The 20,658-nt window shown below is 34.9% G+C and overlaps 2 protein-coding genes and 1 long non-coding RNA gene across 6 annotated transcripts in view; 2 read left to right on the top strand and 1 right to left on the bottom strand.

The window, feature by feature from the left end:
* Window positions 1-9,725, top strand: part of LOC129468521 (uncharacterized) — a 35,972-nt gene extending 26,247 nt beyond the window's left edge. The window contains exons 2-3 of the long non-coding RNA XR_008652690.1: window positions 5,792-5,897; window positions 9,478-9,725. This is a non-coding gene — a long non-coding RNA (uncharacterized lncRNA). The remainder of the gene's footprint in view (window positions 1-5,791; window positions 5,898-9,477) is intronic.
* GEN1 (GEN1 Holliday junction 5' flap endonuclease) overlaps window positions 1-20,627 on the bottom strand; it is a 28,880-nt gene extending 8,253 nt beyond the window's left edge. Inside the window, exons 1-11 of one of the 4 annotated variants that reach the window (XM_055254168.2) lie at window positions 20,193-20,627; window positions 14,450-14,625; window positions 12,978-13,164; window positions 9,464-9,640; window positions 7,854-7,964; window positions 5,725-5,798; window positions 3,261-3,352; window positions 1,756-1,906; window positions 1,405-1,441; window positions 1,238-1,318; window positions 164-294 (exon numbers count right to left, since the gene is read on the bottom strand). In XM_055254168.2, the coding sequence (XP_055110143.2) occupies window positions 164-294; window positions 1,238-1,318; window positions 1,405-1,441; window positions 1,756-1,906; window positions 3,261-3,352; window positions 5,725-5,798; window positions 7,854-7,964; window positions 9,464-9,640; window positions 12,978-13,164; window positions 14,450-14,610 (1,202 nt within the window). In that variant the 5' untranslated portion in view covers window positions 14,611-14,625; window positions 20,193-20,627. The remainder of the gene's footprint in view (window positions 1-163; window positions 295-1,237; window positions 1,319-1,404; window positions 1,442-1,755; window positions 1,907-3,260; window positions 3,353-5,724; window positions 5,799-7,853; window positions 7,965-9,463; window positions 9,641-12,977; window positions 13,165-14,449; window positions 14,626-20,192) is intronic. The other 3 variants (XM_055254169.2, XM_063622821.1, XM_055254172.2) reach the window with 3 other exon arrangements.
* The window catches only part of SMC6 (structural maintenance of chromosomes 6), a 97,759-nt gene continuing 96,215 nt past the window's right edge, over window positions 19,115-20,658 (top strand). Inside the window, exon 1 of the mRNA XM_055254167.2 lies at window positions 19,115-19,183. The gene's annotated coding sequence lies outside the window, so the exon portion shown is untranslated. The remainder of the gene's footprint in view (window positions 19,184-20,658) is intronic.

Below are 20,658 nucleotides of genomic sequence, written 5' to 3' on the forward strand. Positions count from 1 at the left end.
GACTTACTATGTTGTTCTGATTATAAGCCCTGAATAAGCTTTTAATATTCCAGGAGGCCTTTCCTCCACCTTTACAAAAACGAGCTTAAAGATATTAGGAATATTTTAATTACAAGATACTCAAGTAAAAACACCATATTCATCATACAGTTCTTTACATTACCGAATTGGCTGTAGTTGATTAGAGTTTCTGCTACCAAGCTTTCTTTCTATCATGTCATAACGGGTCAAAAGTACCAACAATTTCTCACACGCATAGTGACTGGGCCACTCCATTTTTTCAAGAGTAAATCTCTATAAATATAATAAAAATAAAACAAGATTTTGTTATCTCTTGGAGACAAATAGCACTCCTAGGTGATATTAATGTTTCTACCTTTAGAATTAATGTAAGTTAAAGTAGTATCAATGAGAATATTCTAGAAAGAATGAGCCTCCTAAGGAAGAATCATTATTGCATAATGATTAAGAGTGAAGCCTCTCGGTTTGAACACCAGGATGATATTTCTTAGATGTTGGGTAACTTACTTAACCTCTCTTAGCCTCAGTTTTACCATCTGTAATGTGAAAATATTATAACCCAGTTCACAGACTATAAAGATTGAGATTACATGTAATGTGTTAAACAGCAAATTCAAATGTCTAATAAATGTTGGCTGTCATTATTAATGTGGCTATCATTATTAATACTTGTAAGTACCCAGCTGTTGCAATTGACTGAGCCACTCCATGTCCCTAGCCACTATATTAGGAGTTAATATAAATAATCTCATTTAATCCTCATGGTGACTTCATGAGATAAGTAATATTATTTCTATTTTGAGAATAATACACATCTAGGGTCACACAGTAGGTGGAATACGGTCCAAATTTAAATTTAGGTCATTAATTTCAGATCTCAATGTTTTTGTAAATGATACTACCTTCCATAATTATATACTTGATCTTAACATTCTCTTGTTATTAAACCCTCTTCCCCCAAAATATCCCTGGATCCAATATATCCACATATGCTAATTAAGGCATCTTCTAAAACAGCATAACTGTACTTTGTCTTATAGTGTGCAAAGTATGGCCACTGTATGGCAAATGAGAGATTAGAAATAAATGCTGAAAAAATATAAGAGCTGCCTGTTTTAGTTTTAAACCTCCTCTCAGACCAATCAGAGTGAATATCTGTTCCTATCTTTCCAGCATATAACTTCATATGGTAAAATAAGAATTTATTTTCAGATACCTGAAACAATAACAAATCAGGTCTTCGGTACGTGATAACCTTCACCAATTTATCCTTGTTTAAAAGGAATTCTTGAATAACCTAGCAAGAAAAAAGGAAATAGGAACTGAGACTTAAACTTCTAGGAAAGTTTCTAAAACGAATACAGTTGAATTACTGGATATTACCTCATGGAATGGGAATCCCTCACAACTGCAAGCTTTCCTGAAAAAAAAAAATTATATACATGTTATTACTATAATCAGACAATTTTAGACTCTGAAATCATCTCAGCCAATCTCCTCCCATTTAATAAGAAATGTGAATTTACAGTATCCCAAACAGTCAAGCTTCTCTTTGAATAACTATTACATTACTATCTCCCAGGTTGGCTAAATTTTTGAACAGAAATGAAAAAAAAATTTGTTAAACATGTGACTAATCTAGACATGTGGGAAAAGATTATATGGAAATAATTCAACCAAAGGTATGTGTATAGGTCATGCCAGGAAAAATCATGAGTTTTTAAAAAAACTTACTTCTTAATATTGTTCTCTACTTCACTGAGTTGCCTATCATGTTCTGTACGGTGCCACTCACAAGGGCAGCAGTATTCATAGTCGTGTGGCTCACAATATTTATCACTTTTACATAATCTGCATCCATTACGTTCATGATCCTTAGGTGAACCTTTATGGAGACCCAAAAAAAGTACAATATTTTTTGCCTTTTATAATTACTTTCTACATACATTCTTTTTGCCTGTATCTAAATTTTCCAAAATTAATATTGCCTAGCACACTACCTAGCATATAGAAAGGTTTCAATACATTTAGGATGAATAGAGTAACAGACACCATAGTAATTCTTGGGCTCAAGTAGATCTTGAGCTATTACTATCACACGACACTTTAGAAAAAAATTATTCTTCTATCTGAAAGTGTTAATTAGACACTTGAAATTATATATTTACAATAATCAACAACAGAAAACTTTCTGGTTTAAGTGGAAGCTACATGCATAAAAAGTAGAATGTAATCACTGGCAAAAAAGATTATTTACTTAATAGAATAGCTCTAATAGAATAGTTTCTTTAATGAGTGTATTAAAAGAACATAGCAGTTAATTACCTCTGCTAGTGTCTACTCTCAGTTACAGTTATTTTTAAACTATCCTTGGAACATGAACAAATGATGACTGTGGCACAGGTGTGGAAATTTAATTCCCTTTAAAAGCAAAGTGTGATTACTTTCAACGTTGTCTTGAGAATATGTAAGAGCACATATACTTGATATGACCTAAAATTGTCATTTATAAGTTATCAAAAAACTATACAATAGCATCTTATTTATAAAAACATTTATTTTCTTCCATGATTTTATCTATAATTTAATAATGTTAATAAAAATATATAAAGACAACTAGATATAGCAGAATTTCTTTCAAAAGAGGAGTTAATATGATATCCTAATCTCTTTTGGGAATGAAAGGCCTTTCTGATCCAGTACGTGTTCCGTAGTGTCTTTTTTTTTTTTAAACCAAGACTAATGAAGAAGATACAAGCTATTTTCAATAATAGTGAACACGTATTAGAAATTAGTTTTAAGTCACTGTCTTCACACACAAAATGCATTACAGGACAATGAAGAATCATTTAAGTAGACAAATATAAATCACCAATATATTAACAAATGGTTTCAGTTCCATTTTCCCTATGACTTATTAGTATATATTTTTTTCTTAAAATGGATTTCTATATTGAAAACATAATTTTAATATCTAAGTAATTTGGTATCATAGTTTGAAACTGTACTTATCCTATATTTATCATATACATCACATTATTCGTTTCAATAAACATTTACTGAGTGACTACTATGTGTATATAACAAAACTCTTGACTCCAAGGAATTCACAATCTAGTGGAGAAGACAATGTAAAACCCTTCAAAGTATTATTAATATTGGCATGTAAAAAGTACTATGTGAACAAGAATTAAAACATGGGTATGAGATACTAATAACCATTCCCTATATCTCCTTACCTGGATGGGAACATATGGAACAATGAGCCAGTTTTTTAGTGACCAGCGGTTGTGGACTAGAGTTACAAGATGTTTCATTCCACCGATTAAACCTTTAATAGAAAGTGGTTTTTAAAAAAGGAAAAAAAATGAGGTCACAAAAACGGTATGTTCTCAAATATCAGGCTGATCTATTCCCTTTCACCTACCTAATTATTTTCCCTTTGGTGGCTGATAAAGTTGCTGGCCTAGTGTGGGAAAACCCTCAGTCACAAGCTTTAAATGTGGCCCCAAGGCCCAAGGACAGCAGAACTGCAAGACAGAGAGAGAGTATATGTGTGTGTGTATCTATATATCTGTATCTCTATATAAAAAAAAAGTATATATATATCCAATCAGCCTTTTGTTTTAAAGAATCTTAAGTTAGGCAGCAATATGTGAGTAGACTGATTTGTAAATATCTCCTTTTGATCTCTTCTCTGTTGTGCCAGAGTACAAAACAGAATCATGAACATTTCTCTATATCAGAAAGAAAAGAGTAATATATAAAATTAAATAAAACATTAATCTTCCAGGTAAAAACTGTATCAAAAAGCTAAATCATCTAAAATGATCATTTCTTAATCTCTTGTGCAAAGAGCAAAACATTACCTGCTTCATAAAAGATTTTAAGAAAAATGTATAGTACTATAAAGATTTCTACTAATTAAAAGTTAATTTTGTTTTTGGCTAAAGTTCCAGGTTAACATAAAGCCACAAAGGGTATGGTTAGGTAGTAATCATAAGACATATGTGTTCTGAATTATGTTCCTCTACGTACACAAGTTGAAGTTTTTACAAAAAGCTAAATTATCTCTTCAGGTCATTGTGCAGTATCTGGTACTTAAGAGTTACTATTTAGCTTCTGGAATTTCTAACTCATTTACTACAAAGACCAGTACAAGCCTGTTAAAAATTAGCATTAATTGCTTCCAGATAAAGAATAGCACTGCAAAAATTAAAAATAACTGAGAGGAAAAGTCAGTATATAAAACAGAATAATAGATAATTATAAAATAAATGTAATTTTATTATTTTCAAGTGTCATCAGTGCTTATTTGCTGAAACTGTTTCAATAAGAATGGTTTGGAGTTAGCCAGGTGTTATATTCACTTGCTTTTCCTTGTTTATTTTTTACAATTCCCAAATGATTCCTTAACTCATCCCCATGCCAAATTATACCTTTTCTTTCTTGCTTTGGCACAGTAATAACTGATGTCAATAATGGATTTATTGAAGTCTTAGATTTATCAACAGTTTTACAGCTAAAAGAGACGCATCGTAGGAAAGAATACGGTGATTCGATGTATTTTTCATGGTCATTACTTTTTCATTTTTACCTCTTAACATTTTTTTCAGGCACTTGCCATCTCGAACCTGCTGGAGGCCAAGACTGTTTTCAGTTTCCCAGTGTCCTAGTTCCTTTCTTACTGATTATATACCTATCATCATTAATATTAATTTTTATAAAGCATTGCTTTCATCAGTAAATATAATTCGTTTTTGAGATAGTAAATAGCAAAGTTTGTTAACTTCTATGTAATCTGCAGCTTGTTCTGAATCCTCAAACTATAGAGACTAAATGAATGTTATTATTAAATATGTACCTATAAAGCAAAGGCCAGTCGAGTAAGATTTCAATTAATATTGCTTATTGTTAAATATTTACAACATGCCACAGACATTTCATTTATAGAAAGAAAATACAATATCAAAGTATTAAATACAAAATTATTTTAATGTCATGTTTATCTTTACCTTTTGGTAAAAGGGTTTAAAATAACTAGTGGCAAAATGCCCATGGTCATACATAAATGCACTTGACATTGTACTAAATGTGTTTAGTGAGCTAATAATAGATTTTTAAAAATGCAGTATGGTGGCTGGGCACCGTGGCTCATGCCTGTAATCCTAACACTTTGGGAAACCAAGACAGGGGGATCACTTGAGCCCAGGAGTTCAAGACCAGCCTGGGCAACATAGGGAGACCCTATCTCTACAAAAAAAAAAAAAAAAAAAAAATTAATATATTAACATGTTGAATATAAATAATATATATATTTTAAATGCAGTATGGTGGCTGGGCACAGTGGTGCATATCTGTGTCCCAGTTACTCAGGAGGCTGAAGTGCAAGGATCACTTGACTCCGGCAGGTTGAGATTGCAGTGAGCAGTGATTGTGCCACTGCACTGCAGCCTGGGCGACGCAGTGAGACCTTGTCTCCAAAAAAAGAAAAAAAAATGCAGTACGGCTCAGAACATGTATTCTCATCCTTCCTTTGGAAAATTTCAAAATAAATAAAAATAAATTATCTTAAATCAAAATATAGGTCAGTTTAAAAATACAAAACCCTTTTTTGGAAAACAATTGTTTTTTGTACTATTCGTTACTAAGTTCAGCGAGAATAAAAGTTCAATGTCACAAGAGAAAGTAATTATTAGTTACCTCTGAAGTAAACTTTGCCCTTTCAAAATCTGTATAAGTTTTAATGCTTGCTCTTTTCCAACTCCAGGGACTCCCTTTCAGAAAGTGGACAAAAAAATAATTCCAATGTTAATCACTAGGAATGGTTGAAAGTACATTAATTGAACGGAAGAGTCTGCAGCTGAAAGAATGAGGTAACTCTTAAATAAAGATAGGAAAAGATGTGCAAGATACATTGCTATACATAAAACAAAAACTGCACAATAGTGTGTATGATCAGGATTTGTAAAGTAAATGACAATTACACTGTTATCTATGTAAACAAAAAATTCAGAGAGTTACGTACCAAACCACTGATGGTGTTTATTTTAGGGAAGGGAGGGTCATAATTTTAGAGGGCTTTCATTTACTATGTTAATTATTTGGATAATATTTTAATTTAACCTAACTTTATGTTTGTAATCAGGAAAAAGCAAGTTCATTTAATTACATGAACATTTAATATTCCAAAACCCAGACATAAACAGAGAACAAAGGAACGTTTTAAGTTAACTCTTGAAATTAAAAACTTAAGAAAATTTAAAGTATGAATTTCCAATATACAAAAATGATATGCCTTAATGTATATTCCTGTCACAATTTCTGATTTAAACTGAGTCTTCCAGCCCCTATAAGTGTATGAATACGTCCTTAGAAGCAGAGCTGTTATTTAACCAGTACGCACTAGGATTGACACACTCACGTTAACTGGTTAGTAAATAGTTACTGCCCAAGCATTCTGAGTATCTGCCTGCACAGGAATGTTCTATCTAACCTGAACACTTCCCAATCCACCTATACCCAGAATCCAGCTACTAAAAGGAGAGTCTATGGCACAGCAGGGATACCCAGAAGTCTCTTCCATCTCTATTGCCTGTCTTTGGCATACACGTTATCAGATATCTTGAATATCATTCTTCTTGTATTAGCATTAGCTTTAAGTTTTTGAAGGCGGATCAAGTTAGTACATAGTCTTAAAAATCTTTAAGCAGAACAATGTAAGTACATAGCAGTTTTGGTTTTAAAAAACACAAAAGGTCAATATAGCTATGGCTAATACATAATTTAAATACCACTGTAGCTAAAGTTGGTTTCTGTGAGTTCAAGTCAGCAAATTTTTTCTTAAATTAAACATTGGGCTGTTTATAGATATTAATTATGATATAATTTTATTTAGGAAATAGTCTTCTACTTTAGAAGGAGAATTACAACAAAATAATGGTTTGTGGTATTTAAAAGTTTCTTTCCTCCTGCTTTCTCTTCCTAACAGTTTAAGAAAAGTTCTTTGATAATATAAGTTATAAATTAGGCTTAATAATTTTATTATCCTGCTATATTTTCCTTTCTCCTGAGGTTAGATGGAAAAAAAATTACATGTCATTCTTCTTTATACTTCCCTTGGGAATAGAGGTAAAATGAGGGATTTGTAAGGATGCAGAAATAATCAGTAGGAACATAATAAGGGAACTACATAGTAAGACCTACAATACCAGTCATTTCATATTTTTAAACACTACATTTAAGAAAATGGGATTATTCTCATAATACTTAACTCATCACTCACCTGTTATACCTATTTGTTACAGAGCACTAGATTGTGCATATTAAGATATAAATATTTCCATGAACAAAACCCAGCACAACACTGAGAGGCATGGAAATATGAATGGCTTATCCCAATGATCACGTGACTTAGCAACAGTAGTAGCATTGAGCATGTGCACAAAGAATACTGAAAACTAAAAAATAGAAAAAAGAGTGAAAGAAACTAACAATGGCATAATACAAGAAAAGAATAACTCCTATATTTATTTAAAAGGATAGTCAAACATAAACGTGAATCTCTTAATCTAGAGTTAACGGTTTACTGAGATTCAAGCTGCGGTACTACATTATTCTGTTCTTGCTTATAATATTAAGTGTCACAAGTCAGCTTTTTAGTGCCATCTGAAATGCTGATTATTTTAGTCACTGAATAGCTTATTATGCCAGAAATTATATTTTAAATTCTATTTTTAATCATATAGCCATATTATATTCATATTTATACAGCACATAAAGTACAAAAAAGACTTTATGAATAGCAAGTAAATATCACAATCTCAGCTTACCTTTGGGAGATAATCACAGCCAAGAAGTATTGCTAATCCAACCAGAGCATCTCTATCCAAACCTAGTTTACTCTTGATAGATGACATTGTGTAACAGTCAACATGTGGGTCCTAAAGAAAGTACAGATTTAGTTTAATCCTCAAAAAGTACATATTTATACGTTAAACAACACTACAAAAATAATTTGTCAATGTTATCTTTAAATGTTTAATAATTCCAGGCTAGGCATGGTGGCTCATGCCTGTAATCCCAGCACTTTGAGAGGCCAAGGCGGGTGGATCACTTGAGGTCAGGAGTTTGAGACCAGCCTGGCCAACATGGTGAAACCCCATCTCTACTAGAAATACAAAAAAATTAGCCAGGCATGGTGGCATGTCCCTGTAGTCCCAGTTACTCGGGAGGCTGAGGCATAAGAATTACTTGAACCCGGGAGGAGGAAGTTGCAGTGAGCCGAGATCACACCACTGCATTTCAGCCTGGGCAACACAGTGAGACTAAGTCTCAAAAAAGAAAAAAAGTTTAATTATTCCAAAAAAATTATATAAGAAAATTATCCTGATCAGAATCTTTATAGAATCTGACATTTCAATATACGGAAATAAAGTTGTAGTTTCAAAAATGGCTTAAAAATAACTATGCTAGCCAATTTTTTCTATTTTACTGCTTTCTGGTATCTAAAAAATATAGATTTCCATCTTACAAAATAAAACGCTGTAACATACATATATGTATGTTATAGAAAGTAAACATTCTCCATAATTGCACTGCCTAAACTATCATTAATAGCTTGGTACATATTCTTCAAAAAAAACCATCTTCTTTGATACATATATATGAGTATTTATTGTTAATTATGTTTTTAAGTAAAAGTAGGATTACATAAAAATACTATTTTGTGACATTTTCCATCATTAATATGTCTGGATATCTTTTATGTCAATAATAGCCTTTTCAATGACCGCACTGTATTACATCATATGGACTCTGAAACAGTGTTTCTCAATGGGGGTGCTAATATTAGCATTTCGGGAGGGATAACAGAAATGTCTGGCAGAAGGTTTAGTTTGGTTGGCACCAAGCCACCACGTATCTATAGTCTCCTTTGCCCAAGCCTAAACTGTTACAACCAAAATGTCTCCCAGCAGTATCTCTCCAATTGGAAACCAGTAAGTGTGAAGGATTTAACCATGTCCCTATCAATGAGCACTCGGGCTGCTTGCCAAATTTTTGTAATTATTAACAATGCTACAGCGAACATCTTTATATCTCTCTCTTTGCATATTTGGAGGTATTTCTGAGGATGAAACACTAAATTGGAAATTCAGGATCAAAGCAACACATTTTCATATGTAATTCGTGATGTATTTTTAAAACTGATTTAGAATCAAACCATGTGAAACAAACAAGTCAAGTTCTTACGAGACAAATCCACATTTTGAAGAGAATGAACCATGTGGCAATGATTTTTAATAATAGTAAGCATTTTATTTAGCCATTGCTATGTGCAAGGCATTACAGTAAGCATTTTATATCTACTATTTCATTTAATCAGCCCTTTAAAAAAGATAGTTCATAAACAAATGCTGAAAAAGAGAAAGAAAATAACCACCTTTGTATTCATAGTGAAATTCCTGTAAACAGTCTGGGCCCCATAAAGGAAAGTATCTCCGTCATTGGTGAGGCAGCCATTGACATGACCACCAGCATTGAGATAAGCACACATGGCTTCAGCTTCCCCAGCAGCCTGAACCCAGGGGATTCCTAAGCATTCGAGCATATGGAGGCACTGAAAACAAAAAGCAGGTGCAAGATGTTAAAGAATGTTTTCACTGCTCATTTATTTACTATTAAACCTATTTCTGTATTACAAATATTAATATTAGTTATTTTGGTGTTTTAAAAATTACGATATTTAAGAAACACTTAGAAATTTGAACAATGACTGAATATTTGCGGGCTTTAAGGAATGAACTGCCAATCTTTAAGGTGTGCTAATAAAAATTATATTGTGGTTATGTTTCTTTTTATTTTTTAGGAATCATCTTTTAGAAAAGATGAAGTACTGGGAATGATACAATATTATGTCTAGGATTTGCTTCAAAATGATGTGTAGATGGGGAATAGATGAAACAAGATGAGCCAAGATAATGGTTTAAGATTGGTGATGGGTTACTTTTGTGTTGATTTCAATTTTCTGTAATAAAAAATTAAGATTTTAATGTTAATTACAAAGTAATCCATATTCACATTTCATTGCTATTATAGTCAGATTCTGAAAATATCTTTAAATAATAATTAATCACATTAAGATTTACATCTACAAGACCTCAGTAATTTTTCTCACATGATGGTCAACCCAATATGCGTACTTCCAAAGAAGATGCTATCATACAGTTTTGGCTTGAATTTTAATGTTTGCATTTTTTCTCATCTTGCCTTCCCTGTACAATGAAACTCTCATATTGTGGGAAACTGTGGAGGAGTCAGCTGTCAGTGTCCTCCTAGGAAATCAAATGTTTGTGCAGAATGATTACATCATTTGGCTGATGCACAAATAATTTGCTGTTGAGTTTCCTTTGGTTTATGATTTTAACCCAGCTGGGTAGCTTGTAGTCTGGCCTTATAGCCTAGTTCATTCTTTCTTGTCATACACCATTCTTTTTTGTCATGTATCATTCTCTATCAGGGACTACTGAGTATAGTGGGGAGAAAAGGCTACTTACTTGTAGTTTCTAGAGACTGACAGAATAAATATCATCTCTTGCTTTGATCAATCACTTCCATGCCACATTACATAATAAATACCTCTGTCAGATGTTGCCCAAGGCGGACAAGGTTCAAAAAGTCAAAGTACTATGTTGAAAAATATCACTTTTCGGGACGCTGGACCCGTGATTTTAGAGAGACAGTTTTGTGACAGTGTTGCTTCAACCTTACCCCTAGGTAAAAAATAGCTTTTCATAATACAGTTATTTCAACTTCTTGTACTATTTGCCACTTCAAATTTTTTCAAAGAACCAGCACAGAATTTCCTATAAGTCTGTCGCAATTTTTCCCACTCTATGTCTCTACCATGTGGGGTGGAGGTGGTATTGGAGGACGACTAATTTGTGCTTTTCATGCTAATACCTAAAAGATAGCAGTGGATTAGGAGGAAGCAGGGCCTAGCAACTGAAGAGTACAGAAATATAAAAATGACTAATAGGCAATACTGAACTGACACAAAATGTCTAAGAACACCATAATTAATGCAGCAATAAAGAAACAGGAATGGAGCAATTTTCTTAAGAAGAGATGGACATCTCTTTTTTTGTTTTATGCTGGTTCTTTAACACTCTAAGATTGAGGACCATGAATATTTCCAGGAACTGATTATACAAGAAGTAATCAGAACTCAGCACAGATACTTTCTTCAACTGCTGATAGTCATTAAGGTGGAATATTCACTAATTGAAAACTATTTTTAAACCTAAGAGTAGAAAATAAAATTTCAGAAGAGAAAAATGGCATAAATTTTTAACTAAAATTAAAAAGAAAAACAAATTCAAAGCAAACATGATAAAAGCTTATATCCTTAATACATAAAGAATTTGCACAAAAGAAAAATTAAAACCTCAAGAGGTAAGTAGGTAAAGGACATGATAGCCATTACCCAAAGGGGGACTAACAATAGGTGAAATGTTTAACGTTACTATTAAAAGACAAATGCATATTAAATATGTTTGTTGTTGCACACTAAATATTACAAAGATAAGCCTCCTAACATCCAATGTTCTTGTGAGTGCACTGACAATGCTTCTCTGACATCTGCATTAGCAGAAATTAATCAGTAAGAGCAATAAAATCATTCCAAAACTTTGACCCATCAATCCAACATTGGGTAATTTTATCTAAAATTTCAAATCACAAGAAAACATTATATACACAACAAATGTTAATCACACTTCCATGTATAGTAGAGAAAAACTAAAAAAGTAAATAACATATACAATCAGGGATATGATTCATAGCTTCATAGATGTTGCACAACCACTACAAGTTATGATTTTGATTAGACTGTGACAAAAGGGAAATATGACAACATGAAGCATTAAGTGAAAAGGCCAGGTTAAAAATCATGTGTACTACTACAACTCTTTAAAAATACACACATTTGAAAACAGACAAAAAAGGCCGGGCGTGGTGGCTCACGCCTGTAATCCCAGCACTTTGGGAAGCCAAGGTGGGCGGATCACGAAGTCAGGAGATAGAGACCATTCTGGCTAACACGGTGAAACCCTGTCTCTACTAAAAAAAAAAAAAAAAAAAAAAATTAGCTGGGTGTGGTGGTGGGCGCCTGTAGTCCCAGCTACTCGGGAGGCTGAGGCAGGAGAATAGTGAGAACCCAGGAGGTGGAGCTTGCAGTGAGCCTAAATTGTGCCACTGCACTCCAGCCTGGGTGACAGAGCGAGACTCCGTCTCAAAAAAAACAAACAAAAAAAACAAAACAACAACAACAAAAAAAACACAAAAAAAAAACAGACAAAAAAAAGCTTCCTATTGTTTTAATTATATATTATAAGTGATTTCTTTCTTAAGTTTTATACAAATATAAAATATAGCAATATTAAAGTAACATATAAATAATACATTATAATGTAACAACAGTTTTTAAAATTACAAGCCCTAAGGGAAGCCAAATATGTATTCTGTATATGAACTATCATGAATTCTGAATGAGTGAAGTAAGAATTAATGAAATCTCATGTATTCTGGGAATTCTTTAAGTCCTGAAGGTGTTATAAAAGGTAATATGATCAAGTTCCTACTATATACTAGTTGCTTTAGATATACTTTCTCTTATTTTTATCACATCCCTGCTGAGTATTACTTTGCCATTTCACCAGGTAACATACAAGGTAGAGATAGGTTACAAATTTTGCTCAATGTCTCAGAGTTTCTACATACCAGTGCCAGGAATGAAACTCAGGTCAATTTCACTCTAAAAAATAAACTCTTTTCTCTATGCACACTGCCCTGCTAGTCACAATAAAATTAATCAGTATTAAAGATGACAAACTATTAAGAGTAAAATGCACCCTTTAATTCAAATCAGAAGTACTGAATCAAATCTGAATGCTCACCTCTCTTAAGACTGATGTAAAATGTGATCTCCCTGTTTTCTGAGACCACGATTTTCCAGAAGACCCATACCGAGTCTGATTCCTCTTGCTTATGACATCAGCTTTCAGCTTTGGTGGTTCCCCTTCCATAACAAATACCAGTTTTACATCCATTTGTGTTAAATATGAGATACGAAAAAATAAGTTCCTGAAATATATAAATTAGTAATATATTAATCATCATACACTGATAGTAAAAGTCAAAATAGTATAACACAAAGGCAAGAACATTAGACTAGTATCAAAAATGTTAATGTAATAACATTTTACTTAAGGTTTTAATTAGAGTGGAAAACCACTGAATTTTTTTTTTTTCTTTGACAGAGTCTCACTCTGTCACCCAGGCTGGAGTGCAGTGACGTGATCTTGTCTCAGTGCAGCCTCAATCTCCTGGCTCAAGTGATCTTCCTGCCTCAGTCCCCAAGTAGCTGGGATTACAGGTGTGTGCCACCATGCCCGGCTAATTTTCTGTATTTTTTGTAGAGATGGGGTTTCACCATGTTGCCCAGGCTGGTCCTGAACTCCTGAACTCAAGTAATCCGCCCATCTCAGCCTCGCAAAGTGCTAGGAATACAAGTGTGAGCCACTGTGCCCGGCCAAAACCACTGATTTTTTTTTTTTTTTCAAGACGGAGTCTCACTCTGTTGCCCAGGCTGGAGTGCAGTGGCGTGATCTCGGCTCACTGCAACCTCTGCCTCCCAGGTTCAAGTGATTCTCCTGCCTCAGCATCCCAAGTAGCTGGGATTACGGGCAACCGCCACCACACCCAGCTAATTTTTTTTATTTTTAGTAGAGATGGGGTTTCTCCATCTTGGCCACGCTGGTCTCAAACTCCTGACCTCGTGATCCACCCGCCTCGGCCTCCCAAAGTGCTGAGATTACAGGCGTGAGCCACCGCGCCCGGCCAAACCACTGAATATTTTTAAGCGACAAAGATTTATGATTATTCTAATTGCTATGTGGAAAAGGGTTTGGGGTAGGGGAGGCCAAGAGCAAGAAACTAGTGAAGATGGCACTTCAGGAGTATAGATGAGAGATGAGGTTGGCATAGACTGAGGTGGTGCCTCTGGACACTGAGATAAGTTTGTGAACATAAAGTATATTTTGGAGGTAGAACTGGCAAAACTTACTGATGGATTAGATGTGGAGAGAAGTAAAATAGGGAGAAAATATCTCCCAAATCTCTGGCTTTTAGTATCTGAAGCATCCTAGTGGATACGTTAACTAGGAGATAGATATGTGAGTCTGGAGCTCAAAGGGTAAGAGGTACAAATCTGAGTCCTTAATATAAAGATGGTGAATCTAGACATGTTAAATAGATCTTGAAACCTCAAAATGTAAAATAACAACGACAAAAAAAAAGGTGAATCAAAATCAAGACACCAAGACTGTTTATACATCATACGTTTATAGTCTAAGAACTTTTACTATACCTGAGATGGGGCTTCATGACGCTGCCCATCATTTTTTTGACTGACTGTGCCTCACACACCCAGAGACTCAGATCAACTGCAATGGTTTTCCCACCAAGATTACGCAAGGGGATGTGTTGCTTAACAGGCTCCAAAATTTGCCACAAGTCATTCACTCCCATTCTGGTGATTATCTGCTGTTATATGAAACACACTTTACAAATTATTGTTAAAGAAACAGAAGCTCATAACAGGAATTCAAACAATATATTAAAAGCCAGTTCAGGATAATTCATAGAGGATATTCCTTATTTCTTTCATCAGTCAGCTTTTCAAAATGAATCAAGAACACCTGAAACGTTAAAATGGCGGTAACTGGCTTTTTCCCAGCTAAAAACAAGAGCTAACAAATGCAGAGATGGGTACAGAATGCAAGGATGCTGTAAATGATTTTTGTCTACTTGAAAATTCACTCCTTGATTTACATACTTAGAGAATGGGACTAATTCTCTATCATACCCAGGAAAAACAAAGACAAAAACAAAAGCAAGGAAGCACACAAACAAACTAAAAAAAAATGGAGTTAATAAAGGAAAACTTAGAAAAGTGAGGGAAGAATAAACAAGAGAGAAAATGAAGTTGGAAGAATACTGATGGACATAACTTTCTTAAAAGGGCATTGGCTTTTTAAATTGCAAGGTCACATAATGCTCATTGTAGAAAAAGAAAAAAACTTTTAATCACTTATAACTTTTAACCACCACCCAAAGAAAACTAAAGTTAAACCTTTTTCCACGTACATTACATTTTAAAAACAAAATTGGCTTAAACTTTGCTACTGTTATCTGGTTTGGTATTTTCTATAGGCCAGCTTTTCCTTATTATATATCTATATTTGGTTTTCTTTCCCTTTGTTATTATTTGGTAAAGACATTAAGTAGCACGTGCAATGAAAATTCAATCTGATGACACAAATACAACCCAGATTATCCTCTAAATAATGACCTTAATTCATTCCAAAAACACAAGGTAGGAGACAAGAATATATTAAGTCAAAAGACTATCACCTTTATGCAGAAACCTTCTGAATAAAAAGTACTGTATTGTCTGTACCTTTAACAGAGTTTGTTCTAAAGGTAAATTTTCTCAAATTGCACATAGGTGCAAAGAAAATACATGCTGGAAGGGTTGCTGTCTGTGACTTACCCTGTTTTTCTGAACCTGAATTTTAGTGTGGCCAGTGCCGCCGTAAGTATTATTCCTTTTTTTTTTTTTTTGAGACAGGGTCTCGCTCTGTCACCCTGGCTGGAGTGCGGTGGCGAGATCTCGGCTCAGTGCAACCTCTGCCTCCCAGGTTCAAGTGATCTGCCTGCCTCAGCCTCCCAAAGTGCTGGGATTACAGGCGTGAGCCACCACACCCAGCCCTGCCATGAGAATTATTCTGTGTACTCATTTCTACGAAGTGTACAGTGACATCTATGGATGTCACTTTACAGATAAAAACATACAGACTTAAAGGTAAAGAAAGTATTTGGTAATAACAGTGGCCCAGAACTAATATTGTCTATTTCACATCCTGAAGCCCCACTGGTGGCATTAATTCAGTTACTGTGAAAAGTTGTGGTTAATTCTGGAAAAAGAGTGGGGTACATATATTCTCAAAGTCATTATTATGAAGAGAAATGAGACAAATTATTAACCCATCAGAACACATTAAACCAAAAGTCTGAGAAGAAAGTTATTGACCGTTTTGCTTTCCTTTGTGACTCACGGTGCATACTGGAATAGATTGCTATCAAAGAAAATTATGCAATTCCTTTGTTCTAATTTCATTTAAATGTGACCCTGACCCTAGCAGTCAAAATTTTAAATGCAGGTTATCTTCTGGTTTAGCGATATCTCTTCCAGGAATTTAAGATATGTGGTGTGTATAGATTTATACAACAATATTCACTGTAGCATTGTTTACAATAGTAAGACACTGAGAAAAGCTAGGTCTCCATAGAGGACTAATTAAGTAAACTATGGAATATTCAAACTAAATTAGATGATATAGCAAATAAATCAGTAAGAGAGAAATACATGTACTAATAAAAAAAACTGATCCAACTTTTAAAACGAAAACAGGTATGAATATGTTAGGGATGATTACAGTTCAGGGATGGCAAGAACCACTTTTCAAAACATATCCCTTTGTGTTGTTTCATTTTTAAAATACCATATGCCTGTATTACTGTTCAAATTAGAAAAAAGTTAAAAAATATGTGACCCTATTTATTAGGAGTTGGAGAAATAAACCAGAAATCTTTTTAGATGGTTTGCTTCTTGGCTAAATATTAAGTGACAGATTTAAATAGAATTCATGGGTCAAATTAAAAAGTACTGTTCTGCAAATTTACAAGTACTTGAATATTAAATACTACTTCAGTATAGCTTTTTGAGGGAAGAGAAATTCACATTTTCTGGTTTCCTTCAGATTGCCTAGAACTAGTCCTGTGGAGTTGGCCAGGGCACATATTTTCTCTGGCAACTTCCAGTTCTAAGGTTCAACATTCCTATCCTGTTTCTAATGATTCCTTTCGTAGGTTGACTACACATACACAAATGAATAGTAGTGAAGATTGCCACCTAGTGCAGTGATGCTTATGATGGCACACATAAACACACATTTATATATAGGACTGTGATGTTAACTGTATTCCTTCTGAGGGTTATGGTAAAAAAAAAAAAAAAAAAGAAACAGCAATAAGGTAGACTCTTGATTTTATAAACTGCAGTCCTCTAAGTATTTCAAGTATATTAGGATCATTTTGTAAAGCTTTTAATTAAATATATTATTAACAGGGGGCAGCCATGCCTAAAAAAAAAAAAAAGTCCAGCACTGATTCGATTATTGGAAACCCCTAAGCAAGATAAAGAGGGCTTTTAACTAATCCCATAAATAATCTTTAATATCACGATTACTACAGTTAGAATTTAGTTTTTATTATTTCATTTCTTTTGTCGGAAACAAACCTAGTTTAAAGAATGATTAACCATGGTTAGTTCTGAAAGAGGAAAATTATGTGAAATGTACATTTTATTAGAAAGAACATCATAATATTTTAAGAACGCAATTAACCCCAAATCTCTGTTTCCAACATCAATTTTTTCCATTCCTTATCACATGTTCTTTGCACCAGCTGTTCCTCGGACGTGATATTAAGATGCAATGGTTAAGACTGCAAAAGCATAAAAGATTCCAAAAAAGGACATAATGCAATAGCTTCTAAGATATTAAAGTACAACTACACTGATAGAACAGATGGTTCTTGCATGAGGTCATAATCAATGTGATGAGGTTATTTGAAAATGACTCCGCATTAAGTAAAATTTAAAAATACTACACCAGCTGGGCATGGTAGCTCATGCCTATAATCCTCGCACTTTGGGAGGCCGAGGCAGCCGGATCACCTGAGGCCAGAAGTTTGAGACCAGCCTGGCAAAATGGTGAGACCCCATTTCTATAAAAATAAATGAATGAAAATTAAAAATACTACACCAAGAACCATGTATAATTTCATCTTGCTTTTTTTTTTTTACTATGGTAAAATTTAAAATTTTTTTGATGTGGGATTTGGTGAGTTCCCACTCAAATCTTTTATAATGAATAATTATATTGATGTCAACCTGTTCATACAATCAACATATATATATCAAAAGAAGTCTAACATCTTCATAATTTTTTAAGAATTAGCTGTCACACAAGTCTACTTACATGAATCAATGACGTAAGAACAACATATAGCAAATAACTTTATAAACCTATTAATGCCTTAAATGTATTCAGCTTACTTATTTGAATCAACAAAGTCAGAACACATAGCAAACCACTTTATAAGCAATGGACTTCAGATAGAAAGCCTAGGATTTGGGTTTTGAATATACCGCTGATTAGGTGTATGACCTTGGGAAGACATTTAACCGATCTACAAAATGATAGGTATTAAACCAGATGCATTACAAGATTCTAATATCTGTAATCTAGTATTTAATATTTGAATCTCACGACCAACTGGTAGCATGGAATAAAAAAAATCACTCTATTTCAGAAAGTATTGCTTGGTATAATAGAAAGAAAATAAATTTCCATCTTAAAGGACTTAAGAATCCACTTCCAGTTAAAACAAAAACAAGTCCTTTGATGTAACCATATGGTGCCCATAAATCAATTTAAGTTCCTAAAACTTCCTTAAAAGCTAATAAGCTTTTATTGGTTAATTATAAAATTGAATGAGGTGAGAAAAACACAGAACCTTGTTAATTTCACTAATGAATCAAATTTAAAGAACATAAAGACGTCAGGGGCTTAACTGATGCAAAAATACACACTTTATTAAAGCAAGTTTTGCAATTTAGTTCAGCTTTAAGAAAAACGTTAGAAAATTTACTTTGGAAAAGCAGAAAATGCTTAAATTTCCCAATTTCCATTTAGATGAGTATATATTCATATAAAGGTTGGTAAATCGTGAAAACTATTTCAATGCAAGATTATATTTTAAGGGATTTACCACACAATCTCAGTAACTAATGCTGTTCTTTAAAATTATTTTTTCTATTTTATTTTCATATGAATTTAGCCTAAACGTTGAGGCATAATTCACGCTTATCAATAAATACTTATTAAATGTCTACTATTTAACAGGAATGCTTTATAGGTGCTGGAGAGACAATAATGGAAGAAGATCAAGCTCTGCATTTAAAGACCTTAGTAGGGTAAGTGAGATAAAAAGGGCTTAAGAGGTAAGAAAGCCAGCTATAGTTGTATTTAGGAAAAAAGGTCCCCCACTTAGGAATCAAGGAACGGTTCCTGAAGCAAGTGACATGTAAGTAGGGACCTCCCAACTGTGTTTCCCATTGGTTAAAACAAGGCCAGATGTTTTGGTCTATTTTGACTATGTCATATTTTTCGTTGATCCACGGCAAGGGCCACAGTAGGAATATAATATATATGTGATTACTTTTAGAAATAAAAAGTGACTTTGATGAAAAGAATTCCATTACTGGAGGCCAGAATTTCAACATCAATTTATTTGGAGGTGGGGTGAGGTGGCAGTCAATGCATTATTTTCCCCACACAGAAGAGAAGACTTTGGAGTATGAAAAGCAGGTTACTTGCTAGGTCAGCATATTCATGGGAAGGGTTGTGTAAAGACTGAAGGGGTAGTGTGGGGTTGAGACGGGCGCTGAAACCTAAGCCAAGGAAGTAAGACTTCATTACTTCTGACGTTTATTTAGGGGGTTTACACTCTAGGTTACCGTGGGGGAAGGAACGACTGTAAATAAACAGCTACAATCCCTTAAGGTAATTACTATAACAGAACTATATCCGAAATACAAGGTTAACACGGTAAGGGAACACCCAACTGTGCCTATGGGGACCAGGGAGGGCTCGCCCGGCACGGCTTTGAGCGAGGCGTGGGAATTATCCCCATCGCATGCCCGGGGTAAGCACAACCGGACCCAGTAACTTCGGCCAAGCGCGAGCGGCCGAAGAACGTGCAGCTTTCCCGGGGCGGGGTAACGCAGAGCCCGCGCGAGTGGAGAACAGGGGCCAGGTCGCGGCCTGGCGGCTCGGCACGGACTTCTTACTTTATTCAAAGAGAATCATTGAAGGCGTTTTCGGAGGAGCAGCGAACAAAGAGCTCGTCCCTAAGTCAGATGGTCAAAGGAACCAGTGGGAGGACCCGGGCGGCGCCGTCTCTCCACGTCCCGCGGGACTTACCCGGACAACCCTCCTTCCTTGGCTCTGGAAGAAGCCCCTTCGTCATTTACCAGTTTGGCCTGAATCCTAACTACTGTGCCTCCAAATTTCTGAATTTTCTCTAAAGAAAAAAAAAAAAGAAAAGTCCTCTTTCTTTACCCAAGCAAAGACTAGCGCCCCGGGCTCAGCCGCCAGGCCCAGGAGCACCAGGAAACGTTTCGAATCCGGCGCCGGGCCCGCGCGGCTCCACCTCTTCCGGGAAGTGACTGATCCCTTTCCCCCAGTGGGGCCCGCTCGGCCTTCCCTTGCCGGCTCCCAGCCGGCCCAGCGGACGCATGGGTAGACCCGCTGCGGGAGGGCGCTCAGTTATCTTTCCCTTTTACTTAGGCAAATCACTCGCCTCCCCCGCGTCCGGTCACTGCGGAACCACCCGCTAAGGGGCACTTCCGGCCTCTCAGACTCCGGCGGCGCGAAACCCCGCAACTGC

The sequence above is a fragment of the Symphalangus syndactylus genome, chromosome 18 (assembly GCF_028878055.3).
Source record: "Symphalangus syndactylus isolate Jambi chromosome 18, NHGRI_mSymSyn1-v2.1_pri, whole genome shotgun sequence".
Lineage (NCBI taxonomy): Eukaryota > Metazoa > Chordata > Mammalia > Primates > Hylobatidae > Symphalangus > Symphalangus syndactylus.